General features: G+C 59.1%; 10 protein-coding genes across 10 annotated transcripts in view; 4 read left to right on the top strand and 6 right to left on the bottom strand.

Moving 5' to 3' along the window:
• GGTG_05363 (hypothetical protein) overlaps positions 1 to 609 on the bottom strand; it is a gene marked incomplete at both ends in the record, with an annotated part of 1071 nt that extends 462 nt beyond the window's left edge. The window contains 2 exons of the mRNA XM_009223164.1: positions 39 to 356; positions 442 to 609. Coding sequence (XP_009221428.1) covers positions 39 to 356; positions 442 to 609 — 486 coding nt within the window. The remainder of the gene's footprint in view (positions 1 to 38; positions 357 to 441) is intronic.
• A 1373-nt stretch (positions 610 to 1982) lies between these two features.
• On the bottom strand, positions 1983 to 2596 carry GGTG_05362 (hypothetical protein; the record flags this gene model as incomplete). The annotated part of the gene is made up of 3 exons (XM_009223163.1): positions 1983 to 2141; positions 2226 to 2293; positions 2386 to 2596. 3 exons carry the CDS (start codon positions 2594 to 2596, stop codon positions 1983 to 1985), a joined length of 438 nt encoding a protein of 145 aa, XP_009221427.1.
• Positions 2597 to 2892: 296 nt separating this feature from the next.
• Positions 2893 to 3363, bottom strand: GGTG_05361 (hypothetical protein; the record flags this gene model as incomplete). The annotated part of the gene is made up of 1 exon (XM_009223162.1): positions 2893 to 3363. The coding sequence occupies one exon, from the start codon at positions 3361 to 3363 to the stop codon at positions 2893 to 2895; it is 471 nt and encodes a 156-aa protein (XP_009221426.1).
• On the top strand, positions 3352 to 5808 carry GGTG_05360 (26S protease regulatory subunit 6B). The gene is made up of 3 exons (XM_009223161.1): positions 3352 to 4102; positions 4171 to 4269; positions 4338 to 5808. The coding sequence occupies exons 1-3, from the start codon at positions 3906 to 3908 to the stop codon at positions 5305 to 5307; spliced, it is 1266 nt and encodes a 421-aa protein (XP_009221425.1). The 5' UTR covers positions 3352 to 3905; the 3' UTR covers positions 5308 to 5808.
• GGTG_05359 (DNA replication regulator SLD2) lies at positions 5771 to 7952 on the bottom strand. Its single transcript, XM_009223160.1, has 2 exons — positions 7659 to 7952; positions 5771 to 7586 (listed from the first exon to the last, which is right to left on the bottom strand). The coding sequence occupies exons 1-2, from the start codon at positions 7798 to 7800 to the stop codon at positions 5872 to 5874; spliced, it is 1857 nt and encodes a 618-aa protein (XP_009221424.1). The 5' UTR covers positions 7801 to 7952; the 3' UTR covers positions 5771 to 5871.
• A 167-nt stretch (positions 7953 to 8119) lies between these two features.
• On the top strand, positions 8120 to 9843 carry GGTG_05358 (hypothetical protein). Its single transcript, XM_009223159.1, has one exon. The coding sequence runs from the start codon at positions 8192 to 8194 to the stop codon at positions 9365 to 9367; it is 1176 nt and encodes a 391-aa protein (XP_009221423.1). The 5' UTR covers positions 8120 to 8191; the 3' UTR covers positions 9368 to 9843.
• GGTG_05357 (hypothetical protein) lies at positions 9369 to 11145 on the bottom strand. The gene has a single exon (XM_009223158.1). It carries the CDS (start codon positions 10835 to 10837, stop codon positions 9434 to 9436), a length of 1404 nt encoding a protein of 467 aa, XP_009221422.1. The 5' UTR covers positions 10838 to 11145; the 3' UTR covers positions 9369 to 9433.
• Positions 11146 to 11376: 231 nt separating this feature from the next.
• GGTG_05356 (hypothetical protein) lies at positions 11377 to 12260 on the bottom strand (the record flags this gene model as incomplete). Its single annotated transcript, XM_009223157.1, has 3 exons — positions 11377 to 11812; positions 11891 to 12111; positions 12219 to 12260. The coding sequence occupies 3 exons, from the start codon at positions 12258 to 12260 to the stop codon at positions 11377 to 11379; spliced, it is 699 nt and encodes a 232-aa protein (XP_009221421.1).
• Positions 12261 to 14071: 1811 nt separating this feature from the next.
• Positions 14072 to 14680, top strand: GGTG_05355 (hypothetical protein; the record flags this gene model as incomplete). Its single annotated transcript, XM_009223156.1, has 2 exons — positions 14072 to 14395; positions 14528 to 14680. The coding sequence occupies 2 exons, from the start codon at positions 14072 to 14074 to the stop codon at positions 14678 to 14680; spliced, it is 477 nt and encodes a 158-aa protein (XP_009221420.1).
• An 869-nt stretch (positions 14681 to 15549) lies between these two features.
• On the top strand, positions 15550 to 16808 carry GGTG_05354 (hypothetical protein; the record flags this gene model as incomplete). Its single annotated transcript, XM_009223155.1, has 4 exons — positions 15550 to 15966; positions 16069 to 16305; positions 16398 to 16598; positions 16722 to 16808. The coding sequence occupies 4 exons, from the start codon at positions 15550 to 15552 to the stop codon at positions 16806 to 16808; spliced, it is 942 nt and encodes a 313-aa protein (XP_009221419.1).
• Positions 16809 to 16921: the final 113 nt, after the last annotated feature.

The raw sequence follows: 16921 nt of genomic DNA, 5'->3' as shown, positions 1-16921 counted from the left end.
TCCCGCGCCGCCTCGAGCGCCGCCTCGTCGGCGACGACGCCGGCGCGCAGCGAGTCGGCGAGGCGGGAGGCGGCGGCCGCGGGCACGCGGCGCTTGAGCGCGGCGATCTCGCGCAGCAGGTCCTCCTCCTCGCGGAGCAGGTCGGGGATGCGGTCGCGCAGGCGGGCGTCGAAGGGCTCGTACACGACCTCCTCCTCCTTCTCCTCTTCTTGAGGGGGGTTGTTGTTGCTCCTGCCGCGTCGGTTCTTTTTGGCGTTGTTGGGCTTGGGTGGCGGCTTGGGGAGGAGCGAGTCCGGGACGGGGAGGCCGTTGATGGAGATGTTTGGGGCGGCGAGGGTGAATGTTTTTGCTATGTACTGTTTTTTTTTTTTTTTTTAATTCTGTGTCAGTTTCCTCGCTGTCTAGTTGGGGAGAAGATCAAACAAAAAATCCCTGCCGCACCTCATTCACCAGCTCCTCGATCCGCACCCGCAGCTCGTCCTCGCCGGCGCCCTCGACGGGCGGGAAGGCGGCGCCGATGCTCTCCTGGGCGGCGCGCCGCACGTTGCCGAGCAGGTAGGCAAAGTCCTCGGGCGACTGTAGCTCGACCTTGCGGTGGACGCCGTCCATGATGAGAGACGAGAATATACAGAAAGAAAAAAATCAATCACGTAAGTGCTGTATTCTCGTCGTGGTCCGGTGTGGCGGTCGTCCTCGGTTTGGCATCTCCGATCTCGACCTCTTGTTTCTGGTGTTTACTCCATCGCCCGCAGCCAACGCCCATTTGGGAAGGGCGGCCGCGCTTGAGCTCGCGACGCCGCCGCCGCCAGGGCGGCTTACATAACCGTAATAAAACACTCCACCTCCGTCACTCATTGTGGGGAGGTGACGGCAGTGGGGCGTGGTCTGCCGACGGGAGTGGTGGGGTGCGGGTGAGCAGCGACAGTCTGAGCAGCGCGCACACAGTGCAGGCTTGGCGTCCCCCCCCCGCCGCTGTATGTCGTGTTGCTGACGCCCACCAAAAAATACGCCAGAGCGTGCGAGGCCGACGTCGGGCCAGCCAAATACCGAGGACCACTCTAGGCCGTCAGCCCGCTCGTCAGGTAATCTAAACATGCAGATTGCACGATGGTGGGCATCCGCTATTGGGAGAGGCCGCCCGCCCGCCCGCCCATTTCCGATACTCATAGCGGCATCTTCAACACGATGAAGCTTCTCGTGCACAAGGGACGGCTACAATCATATGTGCAGATACATGCAAATAAGCATGGTGCCAAAGTCGTGCCTCGGTAAAGTAACATATATAGTAGACCCCGTCAGGGTCTCAGGCGGCGCCAAGTCTGCGTACAGGGCTACGAACTAAATAGGCGTTGAAGTGAAGAGTAGAAAAACACCACGAGGGGAGAGACAACAACAGAACATGGGGCTAACTCTCCGTCTCTGTGAGAAAAAAGCAAGTGGAAAAAAGTCAACGCCATGATCCAAGAAACCAGACTGTCAGCAAGGACAGCAAGCCGTAAAAATCGGCCCCAACGATACGCCCCGCGACTGAAATGTAAACCCGAATAAAAGGAAAAGAAACCAAAAAAGGGGGCATCTTTGAACTCCCGTGCTCCTTCTTTTCTCTCATCCATGAATGAGGGCTCCCTTGCCGCGTGCCTGGGGATCACACGGTTCCCGACAAACCCCCATCCGTCGATGGTGTGTTAGATGGTTGCTGCCGTCATCCTGCTTGATCCTCAGAGCATTCGGCAATACCCCACGGCGGCCAGGGCCAAGGAAAAAAAAAGAAAATCAAAACGACAAAAATGGAATAAAAAGCACACCAGTATACCGAAACTCCAGTCGTGCCGGTCGAGGCAGAAGAAACCCAGCAAGGAAAAAGAGGTCGCCAAAATCTCGCGCGAGAATGGTGGATCTAGTAGTCGTAACAAGGTATAGGCACAAACGCCGGTGTGCTCACGTCAAGTCGTCCCCTGTCGTCGTCGATTAGTAGCCAGCAATCACTGCGGGTAGATCTCCTTGATTTCCTCGTCGCTGAGTCGGATCTCGTGGACGGGCTCGCGTCGCTGGTCGAGCGGGATGTAGTCGTAGTCGACGTAAGATGGGAGGAAGATCTCAGGATTCCACGTGAAGCCCTGGCTTGAGGCCGTATACGAGATCTAGAGAGCAGAGTCCGATGGCTAGGGGTCAGACTGGTCCTCGAGAGGGGCAGCAAGGGCGGTTTCGGGAGGGGAGGTGCTTACCAGCCTTGGAGGGCCCTCAGGCTCGCCGATGTTGATCACGGTGCATTCCTCCTTGAGAATAGCGGAGCCTAGTGCCAGGCCCTGGTTAGTCACATCCTGGAAAGGTGATCCGGTCCAGTGGCAACGGACAGGGCTGGAACGAAGAGGGTTGGGCACTCACTGAGAAGGCTGGGCCTCCTTGTATGGAATAGCTTCTGCTTCTGTGCCGAAGAGGCCGGCGACGACTGTGTCGATTGCGGGGTCATGGGCGAGCTGGAGTAAGATGACGAAGACGAAGACGACGAGGCCGTGGCCGCCGACTTGGAGCGGTTGTCTCGGCGGTCAGCGGGCCCGGCCGGGATGGTGATGGATTGAGTCGCGGTGGCCGACATGGTGACGTTTTGCTAGAGTCACGGATCCACGGAAATGAAGACGCCAGAGTGTGGTGGGCTTTCGAAGCCGGGGAATGCGGACGAGGCTGCGACGGAAGGACGAGGGCGAGCCCGAACAAAGAGAGGGTTGTGGTGGGAGAAAGGAAGAGGAACTCTGACAGCAGCGGGAATGCAGGTGGAACGATGGATGGGCTCCGCCGGCCGGTGAGGTTGGTGGCGTGGACAAACCGGGCCCGACGTACGACACAAGGACGAGGAACGGGGGCCTCGCTGGCGTGGGAGTTGCGATGTGGTTATTAGAGGGGTCGGGCGCTGGCGGGATGGTGGCGGGACGGCGGCGTGGAGGTTTTGTTGTAGCGCTGCCTAACCTGGGCCGTTTGCTCGCCAGCGAATGGGTTGGTTGCATGAGGAGATAGCAGGTGAATCACACGGCCGGCGAGCGGAGTTGGCACACAGTGCCGTTGGGAGCGGTCCCCACCGTGGCGCTTGCTGGGGTCCTTCGCCTGCAAGTCCCAACTTTGGGGAGTGCGAGGGGCTACGTCGGCGGGCCACGCCCAAAGCCGGGGCCGGCCTGTGACCCATCCAAAACACTGTGCCGTGGGAGAGATGGCACTTGGATGGGGCGGCCAGGCCGTTGTGGGTGGGGCTGCCATGCACAAGAGAGCGCCGCCTGAACCAACAGCGCCGAGTCCCAAATCAATATCGCCTGTCGCTCGCCCCGTTTCCGAGGCTGTTCCTGACAATGGAATTGCAGGTGGTGGGAGCATTGAGCCTCGAGCTTTGGATTAACCTGATCGTGATACTTCGCCAGGCAAAAGTTTTTGGAAACTCTAGACTACTCTGTGCTCCATATGTTCTTGCTTCTCTTCCTCGTTTTCAGGGTTCTGATCCGAGTTTCATTCGCCGTCATAACCCGTCATCTGGTTGCATTAGGTCTCAGGCTTCATCTCTCAGAAGGGTCACGTGATCCTGCCTGCAACCATAGTGTGGGTCCCTTTCAGGCGTCACAGGCTGACGAGCTCTGGTCCAGCCTGCGTGCCTGCAAGAACCGCCAGGCAAGCTGGACTAAGACGAGGCCAAGCTGCAACAACAATCCTACCACCCGCTCGCGACCATCCGCATCTCATTCAACCTCTGCAGGCCGACTTCGATCGAGATAATTCTTGCGCGGCCCGCTCTGCAGCCCAAGCCCGCAACCTAGCGCCGCCACGTCGCATTATTAACCCGCCCGCCCTCGCCCGCCGCCACCGTCTATCGCAACCTTGACGTTCTCGTCTGCCTCCTCGCCAACCATCAAACCTTGATCAAGATGGGTGACGTTCTGGTAGAAAACCCCCTCAACAGTGTTCCTCCACACAGGAGACCTGCGCCATCGACGATCCCTAGTATCGAGAACTTTGAAGGCCTCCCAACCGACAGCGGCGATGATTACGCGACCTTGAAGAAGCTCCAGAGGCAGCTGGAGTACATCCAGCTGCAGGAGGAGTATATCAAGGATGAGCAGAGGTATGGCTTATCCCATTGCGCGACGCGATAGGTTCTCTGCGGCACCGGATACTGACAAAGACAAATAGGAGTCTGAAGCGAGAGTTGGTCCGGGCCCAGGAGGAGATCAAGCGAATCCAGAGCGTGCCTCTGGTCATCGGCCAGTTCATGGAGGCCATTGATCAAAAGTGGGTAACGGAGTTCGAAGAAGAGTGCTACTTGGTCGTCAACTAACCAGGCTTTTGCCACGCCTCAGTACCGGTATCGTCCAGTCGAGCACAGGGTCCAACTACGTTGTCAGGATCCTTTCGACACTCGACCGCGAGCTCCTCAAGCCCTCGTCGTCGGTTGCGCTCCACCGCCACTCCAACGCTCTGGTTGATATCCTTCCTCCGGAGGCGGACTCGTCTATTGCCATGCTGGGCGCCGATGAGAAGCCCGACGTGACCTACGCCGACGTAGGTGGGTTGGACATGCAGAAGCAGGAGATCCGCGAGGCCGTCGAGCTTCCTCTCACCCACTTCGACCTATACAAGCACATCGGTATCGACCCCCCCCGTGGTGTGCTGTTGTATGGCCCTCCCGGTACCGGCAAGACCATGCTGGTCAAGGCTGTGGCCAACAGCACCACAGCAAACTTTATCCGTGTGGTCGGGTCTGAGTTTGTGCAAAAGTATCTGGGAGAGGGTCCTCGCATGGTGCGCGACGTGTTCCGTATGGCTCGCGAAAACGCGCCGGCCATTATCTTCATCGACGAGATCGACGCCATCGCGACGAAGCGCTTCGACGCCCAAACCGGCGCAGACCGTGAGGTGCAGCGTATCTTGCTCGAGCTGCTCAACCAGATGGACGGCTTCGACCAGACTGCCAACGTCAAGGTGATCATGGCGACCAACCGCGCCGACACGCTGGACCCGGCTCTGCTTCGTCCCGGCCGTCTGGACCGAAAGATCGAGTTCCCCAGCCTGCGCGATCGCCGTGAGCGCCGTCTCATCTTCTCCACTATCGCTAGCAAGATGAGCCTCGCTCCCGAGGTCGACCTGGACAGCCTCATCGTCCGCAACGACCCGCTCTCGGGCGCTGTTATTGCCGCCATCATGCAGGAGGCCGGCCTCCGCGCCGTCCGCAAGAACAGGTACAACATCATCCAGAGCGACCTGGAAGACGCCTACTCGAGCCAGGTCAAGTCGACGGGCGACGAGAACAAGTTTGACTTTTACAAATAAGCTGGTCGGCCGTGTTTTCTGGTTGGCGCTCCTGCTGTGTCAGCTCTCGTTCTGGAGGTGCCGCCAAACAGTGCACGTTAAAAGCAGCAATTACGAGTTTGCTCAGGTACCGATTAGAGAAACAAGGCCATATTTTTGCTAGATGGGTTTTTGTTTCCGTTTGGGGCGTCTCAGGCTTTGGCATACGCTCGCGTGGGCGGGCCGCGTCTCTCGCCGGATTTGGGTTCGGGCGCGGGGGTCAACTTTTAATGAGAGTTTGTACAATATCATTCTCGCTCCTTGGCACCGCTTCTCCTTTGGGATGCCATCACGCCGTGTGTTTCTAGCGCCAAAAACAGCGTCGATGCTCGAGCGCCATACCTGCATGTCTGTGATTATCCAGGGTGCTGTGCATGTTGCTGTGGAACCCTTGATCGACTGGAAAATCATGGACAGGTGTAAGTCACAGTAAACGTTAAGTAGTAAGCAAGATGCGGATTCGATTCGTTATCGTCGTTGGCCCCGTGATTGTATATAAATATGTATCTATTATAGCCCGAGAAAGGAAGCTCTGCTGCCCCCCTTTCAGCGCCGCCGCCTGAACTTGCTGTTGAAGCCCGGCCCGCCCTTTGAGCCGTTGTTGCGCAGCTTCAGCCTCTTGAAGTTCTGGTGCGCCGTCGCGCTGACCTTTCTGGGGGCCTTTGCCTCCTTCTTGGCCTCCTTATCCGCCTCGTCCTTCCTGCCCTTCTTCGTCTTGGACGCAGCGGCCGCCTTGGCCTTCTTGGCCGTCCGGGCCTTGCTCTTGCTCTTGCCGCGACCGTCGGCGTCCTCAAAGTCCTCGTCCTCTCCGTCGAATTCGAAATCGGACCCCCCGGACAGGCCGTCGTCGTTGTCGTCGTCGGGAGGAACGTCGCCGGGTGCCGAGGCGGCGAGCTGCGTCTCCGGGACGACGTCGTCGCCGCTGTCCTCCTCGTCGCCTGCCGCCTCCGCCGGAGCGGCCGCGGGCCTCCTGGTGAAGACGGGCCGCATGTTGACGCGGCGCGTCGTGCGCTTCTGACCCTTTTTCTTGAAGACGCGCAGCGGGTTCCCGTTGCGGTCGAGGCCCGCGCCCTTGTCTTCGTCTGGGCTGTCGTACAGGCCCTCATCGTCAAACCCGCCGAGGAGGCCCGTGGGAGGCGGGCCTTCTTTGCCGCTGCTGCCGCCGCCGCCGAGCTGGCTGTCCTCGACCACCTCCTGCGGCTCCTGTGGGGCGGGGTTTGCGGCAGCCGCGCTGTCGAGCGGCGGCTGCTGCGCCACCAACGGCTTAGGTGGCGGCGGCGGCCCACCACCCATCATGTCGGCCTCCATCTCGCGCAGCGCCTCGAGGTCGTCGTCGAGCTGCTCCTCCTCCATTTTTCGCAGGCTAGCCACGACGCTGCTGAGCCCGCGAATCATGGGCTTGCGCGGCAGGCGGCTGGCGAACGAGCGGCTGCTGGACATGGTCAGGAGGTCGTCGGCGGCGGCGCCGTCGTCGGTTACAGGGACCCCGTTCTCATCCATACGTGTGGGCGATCTGGTTGTTGCGGACTTGGGAGGCAATCGGCGGAGAAACTGTGGTGTTGCAAACTCAAGATTATCCTGCGAGGCCGACGCCTTGGGCGTCTTGTTGACGTCGCCACGAGGCGCGGCGTTAGCGTCGCGCCTGTTGCCCAACGGGGTGGTCATGAAGCTGTCAAGCATGTGACGCTTGGCGGACGACACTGGTGTGCGGCCTAGCTTGTTGCCGGCGCGGCCGTCGTCATCATCTCCATCATCATTCGCGGCTATCAAAGCCGTATTCGTGCGCCGTTTTGGCGTCGTAGTGGCGCTGCCACGGCCCACGATGCCACGGTTGCCGGTGCTTTTGGATGGCGTTACAACACGGCAGGCCTCAGGGGACGGAGCCATGAGATCGAATAAGCCGAGGACGCGGCCGTCGCGCTGCGGCGTGGGGCCGATGGATGTGGGGACGGCGGGCGTGCCGAATAGTTTCCTGGCCGTGGACGGGGTGGCGCTCATCGGACCAGAGGAAAAGCGAGGATGTGACGGCGTAATGAAGGAGGGCGCTGCTCCAGTCGCGCGGAGTCCTTTAGACGGCGTTGCCTCGGCCCTAGAGCGCTTGGACGGCGTGGTCGAAGCCGGGTAGTCATCGTGACGGTCGAGGGGCGACTTGCGTTTTCGAGGTGTTGGTTGCTGGCTCTTCTTGGCAGCTTGCGACCGCGGGGCGGCGACTTTGCCCGAGAGTATGTCGCGTATCTTATGGTAGTCCTTGTACTTCTGGGCTGCCAAAGGGCGGAAGCGCGTAAGCCTTTGAAGTCGAAGAGAGAGGGGACAGCGGCGTATCTGTCGCTTACCGATATCTGGGTTCTGCTTGATGTCATCCCGTGACGGCTTCTTGCCGTTGCTCGTTTGGGCGAATTTATTCTCCCATATCTTGAGCTCGGCTCGGAGATGCTGCGACTGCAGTTCGTAGCTTTCCCTTTCGTCTTGGTCCATCGCGAGTCTGATGCGGTGGCTGTCGGAAAGGTTGCCCACTCAACGTCACAGGGTGTGCTTGTGTTGCAAGAGTTGCCGATTAGGGAAAATAAGCGGTTCTTCCCTCGATATGTGAAGTGTGGTCTGTGTCTGTCTGGGTAGCGTTGTCGGGCTGGGATCTCACTGCAAGGAGGGGCTGCCTGACGCGACGGGACGCGTCAAATCGCGAAGCCTCGCGCCGTAATTAACGACGCGACCCCACCCACAATGGCTCCACTTGGCGTTCGTCACAGGGAATCGGCGAGCCCCACTAATGAACTCTCGCTATCAAGGTGTTCCCATCAAAGTCCACTTAGCCAACGCTTCCTTGACTTGACGAGCAAACCACGTAGTTAAATCCAGGTTCAACTTGATGGAGCCCGAGGGGCCTGGAGACGCCACCGAGAACCTACACGGCCAAGTACTCCGGACTGCGCTCGCAGAAATCGCCTCTCGACCGACCGCACCGGGAACTTCGAGCCACCCCGAGAGCGGCGGCGTCGACTGTTGCGTCATCTGCCTCGATGTCGTGTCGGACCCCTGCGAGGCGAGGCCTTGTGGCCATCGCAACTTTGACTTCCTTTGCCTCGCCAGCTGGCTGAACCACCGCCCATCCTGCCCACTGTGCAAAGCCGAAGTTGCCGAGGCGCGCTATCAGTTCAGGGATGTCGGCAGCGACCCCTCGTCACCTCAGTACACCACATACACCGTCCCCCGCGCCTCGGTCGATGCGATCAGGCCAGCGCGCCCACCTGCTCGCCCGTATCCTCACCATGGGCCCCGGGCCTCTGGGCCACGGCCACGGGTCTCGACTCGGCCGCGCCGGGTGCCGCCGAGCGCGCTCGCTGTTACAGCTAGAGAGACGGAAGAGGACGCGGCGCTGGAACGGCGCCGCCGCGTCTATCGTCTCATGCTCTTCTCACTACATGTGGGTACGAACCGCATCACGCGATACACAGACCTGACCCCGCGCATGTTCGAATCGGACCCCGAGCTGGCCCCGCGCGCGCGTATGTGGATCCGCCGGGAGCTGCGCGTGTTTGGCTTTCTCTGTGCCCCGAGCGCCGAGAGACCGGCGGGCGGCGGTAGTAGTCGCTCAGTGCGCACGCTCAGCAACAACACCGAGTTCCTGCTTGAGTACATAGTCGCCATCCTGAGGACTGTGGACATCAACGGCAGCCGCGGCCAGGCCGAGGAGATGCTGCAGGAGTTTCTGGGTGAGGCGCATACTAGGCTTTTCTTGCACGAGCTGAGAAGCTGGTTGCGTAGCCCTTACATGACCCTTGAGAACTGGGACGCACATGTGCAGTACGACGAAACCAAGTCGACGCCGGCGACTACCGTCTGGCGTAGGACGGGAGAAGAGACCAGGAGTAGAGACGACGACGAGCAGGAGCGCCGGTCTGCCGCCTACCCCGACCACTACTCTGGTCCTGGCGCAGCAAGGCTGCATGGCTCGCGGTCAAGCTCCAGGGATCGCTGGTCACCATATTCCAGCCGCAGGCCACCACATGCAGACACAGTGGAATCAAGTCGTCGCACGAGATAACTATACTCCATCTGGTGTGGTGAATTCTCATTATATTAACTATTGATATACGTCGGCTTTATCAAATCAGTCCCTTGCACCCTCCGCTATGACATTTATGATACCGGACGCCATATCCAGACCTGTATATGCCCCACTCCTGGCCATGCTACCGAAGTGCTGGCCCTGGCCTCCTAGGTTTGGGCTTCGCAATGCTTCGTCGAAGCTAGGAGGTGGCATTGATTCATCGGTTGGTGGATAAGGTCGGGTGTCGAAGGGCGCAGCTATCTCCAGATCCGACTCGAACTTGTGCTTGGTTATCTCGCCAGCGATGTCGAGATGGACCTCGAATTCGATTTCGTACACCCGCCGGATGAGGTACGTGGTGAAAGTCGGACATAGGTTGCTCATGCCGATGACGCCCTTCCTCCCGAGCCGCAGCCCCACGTGCTCGCCAACGTCGGCCGCCGGCCACTCGTCCGAGCACGGCACGTAGAAGGGCTTGGCCGGCTCCTTGTCCCCGGGTGGCCACAGCAGCACGCGGCCCTGGGACTCGGGCCCCGTGGCCTGCGCGCTCCCGGACCGGACGACGGTGCTCCCCCGCAGCGTCATGATCAGCTTGGCCAGCTTGACCCTCTGCGGCCTCCCCTCCACCTCGGCGCTGCCCTGGTACGGGTCCGACGCAAATCGCACCAGCACCGGCACGGGGCTGCGGTCCTCGAGCTGCACGGCTGTCGGCAGGCCGAACTCGACGGCGCCCGCGAACACGGGCACGCGCGAAGACCGGAACAGCCGCTGCGCCCGCTGCGATAGCGACAACCGCGACCCCGCCGCCGCCATGCCCGGCACCAGCCGGTGCGTCGCCACCTGCGCGCGCCGCGACGTCGTCGCCAATCCGTAGTCGGCCAGCCGCGGGCCCGGCCGCACCGTGTTGACCGTGATGGGCAGGACCGCCTCGGCGCGCTCGGGCTTGTCCCGCTTGCCCACGAGCTCCACGGTGGCGGCGATCCAGTACTCGACGGCCGCCTCGACGTCGTAGCCGAAGCTGGCGTAGCTGCACGGCAGGGGGTGGGACGCGACCTCGGCCGCGGGCACAAAGGTGCGGTCGCCGGCCGCCGCCGCCGCGGGCCCGGCCGGGTCGACGCGCAGCGGCAGCTGGATGCTGAAGGGCCACTCGGCCTCGGCCCCGTCGACGTCGGGGATGTGCAGCGGGCCCGAGGCGAGGCGCTGGGCGCGCGCGCCGTCGTCGACGAGCGGGAAGCAGGCCGAGTGGTGGGTGTGGTGGCTGTCGCCGCCCGAGTCCCGGGTGGTGACGGTGACGCGGCTGAGGGTGCGGCCGCACAGCGTCACGGTCACGTCGGCGTTGGGGTTGTCGGTCGCCGTCCGCCGCACGACGCGCCCGAGGATGATGTCGCCCGGTAGGAAGGCCGTCTGGTCGTCCAGCAGCTCGATGCTGAGCGCCGGGGTGCGTCTTCGTCTGACTGGGCCCATTGTCTTGTTTTGCTTCTTCTTTTGTTGTTGGTTCACGGTTTGGGCCGGTATGAAGTAGGTGCTTCACCTAATTCCACTTGGGTGTCCGTTCATATATATGGTCAGGCAGCTGGCATCCTCTCCCGACGTCATATCCTCCCCCGCTGATAACAGTCATGTTTGATTAAACATTTTCTCGTGCAAGGCTGAGCCCGTGGCGTGCTGCGAAGGATCGCTCGCCACCCCCGGCGGCCGCCAGAAAGGGGTAATCTCACCCACGTGCGGCTGGGCGATAAGCATCTCACTGTGGGTAACTTGTCAGATGACGCCTTCTTGGCCTTTTTGCGCTGCCGCCCAAGGCACCAGCAACACCCATTGGCGAGATGAGGGGCCCCGCCTCTGGGTGGCCTTGGATGGTGGCTGAAGCTGCACAGCACGGCGTACTCAAAGCGTGCCACCGCACTTCAAGGCTGACCGAACGGAGTCACGCAGGTAGGCATGTGACATCATTCAGTATCTCAGGATCCCGGAATCCAGCGTCTATTTAAATGTATATACATTCATTTCCCAAGGCAGGCGTCCACCACATCGACTTCACTCTTCAACGCCAGCACAACGTCCTCATATATGCCCTTCTGCGTTTCGGCGTTGTTGAGGCTGATTTTCGAGCCGCTCGCCGTCCAGGGCGGGTGGAGACATGCGTCTAAGGCGTTCGTATAAGTCGGAAGGCAGTTCTGGCTCATGCTCTCGGACGAAAGCACGCGCCTGGCGACGCTGAGCTCCGTGAGCGGCGTTTCGCGGCCATTGAGCGAGTCGACATCTTGGCGGTAGTAGCTCTCGATCGGCCTCCAGCAGTGGACCTCGAGCAGCAGGATCCCCAATCTCAAGATGCCGGGATTCCCATGGTGGTGCATATCCCGGTAGGGCGGCTCGGCCCCGGAAGGGACGACATGGGTCGCTGCGCTCAAATATGGCCGCTTGAGATCTAGCCCGTCGCTCGTGGAAAAGAAGAAGATGCTCTGCTTGCTCCACTGATCGCTTACCTAGGGACTTTCGTGTAACTGCAGGACCGACTGGGCTAGGACCAGGGCGAGGCGCCGTCGTTCTATCGTGGAGGGCGTCGCGGCGGTTTGCAGGACCATCTCCAGAGAAACTTCGGATTTCGTCCGCAGGTATTGGACTTCCGAGGGCCGTCGGCTGAGCTGCCAGTAGATGTCATGGACAGGCTCGAGATCCTCGACCAAGAGTTGGAATCGCTGGTCGGGGCTATATGCATCTCGCAAAACGTCGCAGATCTTGTATAGTCGAGATCGAGAAGAGTCAGTTTTCGTGCTACAAGTAGGCCCGAAGCATGAGTTAGTAGGCTGTGTGAGCGGATCAAGAGGCCGGCCAACGCATCTACCTTGGGGGCTTTATAGCCACCGTCCCTTCTCGCCAGTTCCATATGAATTGCGACGGGGTGTTTGTTATTCGGGCAGCGTCAATCGGTGGTGGCGAAATGTGAATCTCGGGAGCTTGGAGAGGAGGGACCCGTAGGGGGGAAGGGTGCGGATGTTGTGGCTAGTGACGGGACATCAAGCAGTCGAAAGACAGCTCGAGATCTGCTTGAGCGGTGATGTGTCCACGGATAGCACAACCAGCAAGCGAGAAACGGGCCTCGTGTGCTGTGGGGCACTGGCAAGCCCAGTATCTCCAGATAGCGCTGAACATTTTGCGGGAGAGATTCCGGATCAGGGGCAGGTTCGGCGGTGTCGCAGAACTGACTGCAGGAGCCTGTCTCCTGTCCGCTCGAGAGCAAACCGTATCAACAATCGCACTCGCCCGCTTGTTCTAGCCTCTCAGATTGTTCAAGCAAGCCTCTCTATCCTTTCCTTTTTGTGGAAACGAAAACGTTCCCATAAGCTGCTTTTCAGGCCTTTTTCATCCAACCCTTTCCGAAACTCCTTCATCTTCTCCATCGTTTTTCCTTGGTCCTCACGGTCAGCCCTCGACAAGCGCATTGACTTTTCCAGTATTAGGCGCCCAAGAAGCGTTAGAACTTTTCTCATTGTGATTTGGAAAGTTGCGTGGTGGTCTGGCGAGGAAAATAGCTTCTCAAGCGCCGCCGAAAGGTCTTTGTCGGCTTGACTGTCGTACTTTCCAGCTCTCTGTTTTGCTTCGCTTCCTGCTTCCTTTCTTCGCTGACTAAAATGGTAGTTACGGATGAGTGCTTACGTTTTAGTGACTACTCACGACTTCTACATGGCCTTATCCGTCTATTGAGGAGTACTTACTACCAGGTAGATGGTCAACCACATTTTCCAACTGCGCTTGAAGAAACCACGCCTCATAGTGGGACAGCCCGTAGAATTCTGTCAGCTTCTCGTCGCTTTTCCCTGATCTGGCTGCGCTTAAAGCTGCTGTACCATAGCCTTTAGTAGCATCGACAAACAGAGGAAGGACGGCCAAAACAATGGCTACCACCTCAAACCCAGATATCCTGAGCGGCATGTTTGAGATGCTTGAGTGGAGACGTGATGCCGGCGTTGGAAAAACGGAGAAAAGCAGAAGAAAAACAAGGAGAGAAACGAAAGGAAGGATAGAGGGAGATGCCAGCAATATCTGGTGGGCCAGCGTGCGCCTGAGCCTGAATAGGAGAACGATGCCAGGCGGGGCGGGGCTTTCAGTCAGGCTGAAGCCGAGACTTACATGCATATATTCGCGGGGTAATCAACGAAAGGATAAATCATATTGTTGCCTTTGTCTGATGATGTGACGCAAGGTGCTACATACTACCTAACGAACGCGAAGGCCCCTCCACCCCGATCTGCCGGTCTGCCACCAAGAGATAACCCCTCTCCTCTTTGTAGGCCATCGGCGGCCAAACACACCTCGCGATACCGATCGCTCTGTGTATCCGACATAGACAACGGTGGTGCGGCGGGCGCCGAAAATGAACTTGAGCGGCGCCGCGGAAAGATGCAGAGATCTACTGCTCAACGCCACCAAAGACCTAGGCCTTGGGGCTACTGATCCCCGACTCGGCCTCCAGCTCGAAAATGAGCTGGTGCAGTTTCTGATGTAGGCAGGGAACGTCGGAATCTTCGCTCGAGATTCTGCGTCCTTGGGCTATCGTTTGCGCAACGACCCCGACACTATCGAAGTCCTCGAATCCACGCTCAACCAGTTGGGAGACAACGTACATCTCGTATTAAGCCCCCGCTCCTCAAGGATCCAGAGGACCACCCTGGAGATGTCGCTGTGGACCGAGAGAGCATGGGCATCGAGGGAGGGCGCGACTTGGTGGAATCCAAGGCAGTGTCTTTATCGGGGCATTCATCCTCCTCTTCCTCAGCCATCAGTACTGATCCGGAGATTGAAGCCGAGGATGGCGCAGCAGGCGATTCAGTATACAAGTCGCCCATCAGCTCCGTGAAAGAAGCGTTGGATCGACTGTACCGGATGGCTTCATTGATCAGGAAACCGCCATCCTCGAGCGAGAATGTCAGGGTCAACCAATTCCTGGGCAGGCTGCGCCAGAAACCTACCTCTGAGGAGCTACTAGACGTCGAAACGCAGCTCAAAGATATCGAAGACTACGTCCGTAGTCATCTTGAAGCAATCCACATGATACAAAGATGCGAAAACAAAATCTCGGAGGCCTTGAGAGAGCGTCTGGTCGCTGCGGCTACCTTCCGCCGACTAAAGCTTATATACCGTAATCGCCACCAGCAAAAGCTTCGCCAGGGGGCCGGGGCCTGGATAGTAACCCCCCGCTTCCAGCCTCGTGCTGTCCCAGTCAAGGCCATCGAGCAGAGCCAACCGACCACCCGGCGGCACACGCAGCAGCAGGCCAGACAGCAGCCCTCGGTGGCGCCCAGTTAGCTCCTATCAGCCACTGATGCCTCGTCATTGCCGTGGCTCGCCATATATGCCGAGTCTGTGGCACGTTCTGGTATTACAGAGACAGCCGCAGAACGGCGACGAAGTCTCGAGATCCCAGTCCCCCAATGCAACCAGGAACGGTCAGAATGTCCGTTCTGCTTTCGGATAGTCAGTCGGGATATCAAAGTCGAGCCTCAATGGACGTATGTGCAATATCCCACGAGTCCTGTGCGGGCTCCGCCGTTGGATGTGGTATTATCTGCTGATATGATGGTCCCTTGATGACAGGCGTCACGCCCCCAAAGACATAGATCCCTACGTTTGTTTGTTTGAATCCTGCCAAGACGGCCACACTTCGTTCTCGTCCATCAAAGATTGGCTGTCTCATATGCAGTGGCAACACACTTCGGTGTGGGCATGCCAAACATGCCAGAATAAGGGCCACGAATATCACTCGTATACCACCGCCCTGGATATGGAACAGCACATTCGGACCGAACACCATGGGTCTTTCACCGAGGCTCAGCTGCCAGATCTAGTTCAACCCAATCGCCTGCCGGCCCAGGATACCTTTACCATCCTTGCGCTATCAAATCACCTGAGAGGTTTGGGGGATGGTGGTGATGGCGACCCTCTCCACGAGTGCCCTATCTGCTTGGATCTCCAGGACCCTCGGCGTACAGAACCCGATTCACATCCACCAGCCCCATCGCCAAAAGGTTCAAGCAATATCCAACATCATATTCTACAGTACCTGGAGTCAATTGCTCTCTTATCCCTTCCGAAACAAGAAACAAACGAGACGGAAACATTCGCCACATCCAGAAAGCGGTCCAGTCACACCCGGTCCCCGTCTATCATTTCTGGAAATGAAGACACATCTGCTCCTCGCAATAGAAAGATCATCGTCTTCAGGCAAGTTCCTGCCACAGAGCGATCTCGAAGGCCTCATCAGCACGGCCAACGTGCTCAGCATCCTCCTGGAATCGGAGCCTCCAGAACGCATCAGCAATCCGGTGCAGAGCAAGGGGCTAGGCAGGAAGCTGGGCAGGAGGCTGGGCTGGAAGCTTTTGGAGAGACTGCCCTTCAAGCAGCCCGAACGCACATCACCTGAAGCAGCCGAGGCTGAAGGGCTATCCAAGAAAATAGCTCGGCCCACCCACGATAACCAACTCAAAACACCGGGCGATCGGCAGCCACACAACTGCAGTGGCTATCGCAAAATCTTTGCCATTCTACTGCTTGTAGACCGAATCAACAAGCGGCGCTATTTTATCGAGGCTGGGGTTTGTGATGATGCCCTGCCTCTCGGCCCTCCTCCCCAGCCGATGGACCAAAGGGTGTCCAGACTGTGGCCGCTTCCGTCGCCAACGGAACAAAGCAAACAGCTCGAGCTCGAGTTCGTTCGGATCTTGGGACATGCCGGAGTTGATGCGTTCACGGAGCAGCAACGAATAGTCTGCGTGGCGACTCTGAGAGCACCAAGCGCGGAGCACATGCCTCGCTTTGACATTCCCACATCTGTGACATTGCCGTGGACCACGTGCGAGACTATATACGTCAACCACACGACCGTTTTCAAAATCAGGATATATGGCGACTACTACGGCTTTGGCGAAAACAAGGTATTTATCGAACCCGCCGCTGATGCCGCTTTGTGGATTCTACTATAAGTATAACTAACCTATGGCGACACACGGCAATCCTCCCGCCACAGGCCACAAAAGACAAACCCGAGTTTTTCGCCCTCAAGAAGTTCTTCGATCCGGGAGAGTTCAACAGACAGCGGCTCCTACTCAGTCACATTCGCAAGCACAAGCACCAGAACATACCCGTGGCCAGCATCACCAAAGGAAGGGACCACTATCTCGTCTTTCCATGGGCCGAGATGGACCTTCTGAGATACCGGAAACACCAGGTGCCTGGTCCAAAATCCGCACCTTGGCCCGTCCAACAGTGCCTCGGGCTCCTCGAAGCGCTGGACCGGCTTCACCACTATCATGTGACCCCCGACACCAGGGTGCAGCTGCTGCTCGCGTAGATGATCCTGAACCCTGGAGACCCCATCAACTCGGCCGACGGAGCCTCCGTCACGCAGTGGCTGACGGGCCGGCACGGCAACATCTAGCCGGCACACATCTTGTGGTTCCCCGGCGAGGGCGGCGGCACCCTGAAGATCGGCGGCCTCGGCACCTTCGTCTTCCAGGAGCCCCTGCAGGTGGGGGGGNGGGGGGGNGGGGC

The sequence above is a fragment of the Gaeumannomyces tritici genome (assembly GCF_000145635.1).
Source record: "Gaeumannomyces tritici R3-111a-1 unplaced genomic scaffold supercont2.3, whole genome shotgun sequence".
Taxonomy (NCBI): Eukaryota; Fungi; Ascomycota; class Sordariomycetes; order Magnaporthales; family Magnaporthaceae; genus Gaeumannomyces; species Gaeumannomyces tritici.
Note: the sequence above shows the minus strand (reverse complement) of the source record. Positions and strands in the feature narration are given on the sequence as shown.